A 389-nucleotide genomic window follows, 5' to 3' on the forward strand; every position below is an offset into this window, starting at 1 on the left:
CCTCCGCGCCTCACCGCGCACGTCCTTCAGATGTTGTCCAGCGCGGTGCTGGCCGTCGTGCTGCTGCTGCCGGTCGCCCTGGCCTCGGACAGGAACTGCACCTGCCCGTCGTCACCTACCCCCGAGGACTCCCCCGTGTGCGGCAGTGACGGCCGCACGTACTCCAGCGAGTGCCAGCTGCAGTGCGCCGACCAGCCCGGTGAGTCCCTGCGGCCTGCAGCTCCAGTGCGAGGCCAGCTCTACAACGAGTCGTGTTGCCCCCAGGACTCCACGCCGCCCACCCGGGACCGTGCAACACGACGGGGGTCGCCAGCCGCCAGCGCCGCTACACCGTGGAGTACCCGGAGTGGAGGAAATGTGTCGACGACCGTCAGCAGGTGAGCCTGAGG

General features: G+C 69.9%; 1 protein-coding gene across 1 annotated transcript in view; it reads left to right on the forward strand.

Annotated features, from left to right (window-relative positions):
- Positions 1-5: 5 nt before the first annotated feature.
- Positions 6-389, forward strand: part of LOC127751742 (mucin-2-like) — a gene marked incomplete at its 3' end in the record, with an annotated part of 1,612 nt that continues 1,228 nt past the window's right edge. The window contains exons 1-2 of the mRNA XM_052275748.1: positions 6-199; positions 265-377. Coding sequence (XP_052131708.1) covers positions 31-199; positions 265-377 — 282 coding nt within the window. The remainder of the gene's footprint in view (positions 200-264; positions 378-389) is intronic.

The sequence above is a fragment of the Frankliniella occidentalis genome, unplaced genomic scaffold (assembly GCF_000697945.3).
Source record: "Frankliniella occidentalis isolate FOCC.00 unplaced genomic scaffold, Focc_3.1 Scaffold867, whole genome shotgun sequence".
NCBI lineage: Eukaryota > Metazoa > Arthropoda > Insecta > Thysanoptera > Thripidae > Frankliniella > Frankliniella occidentalis.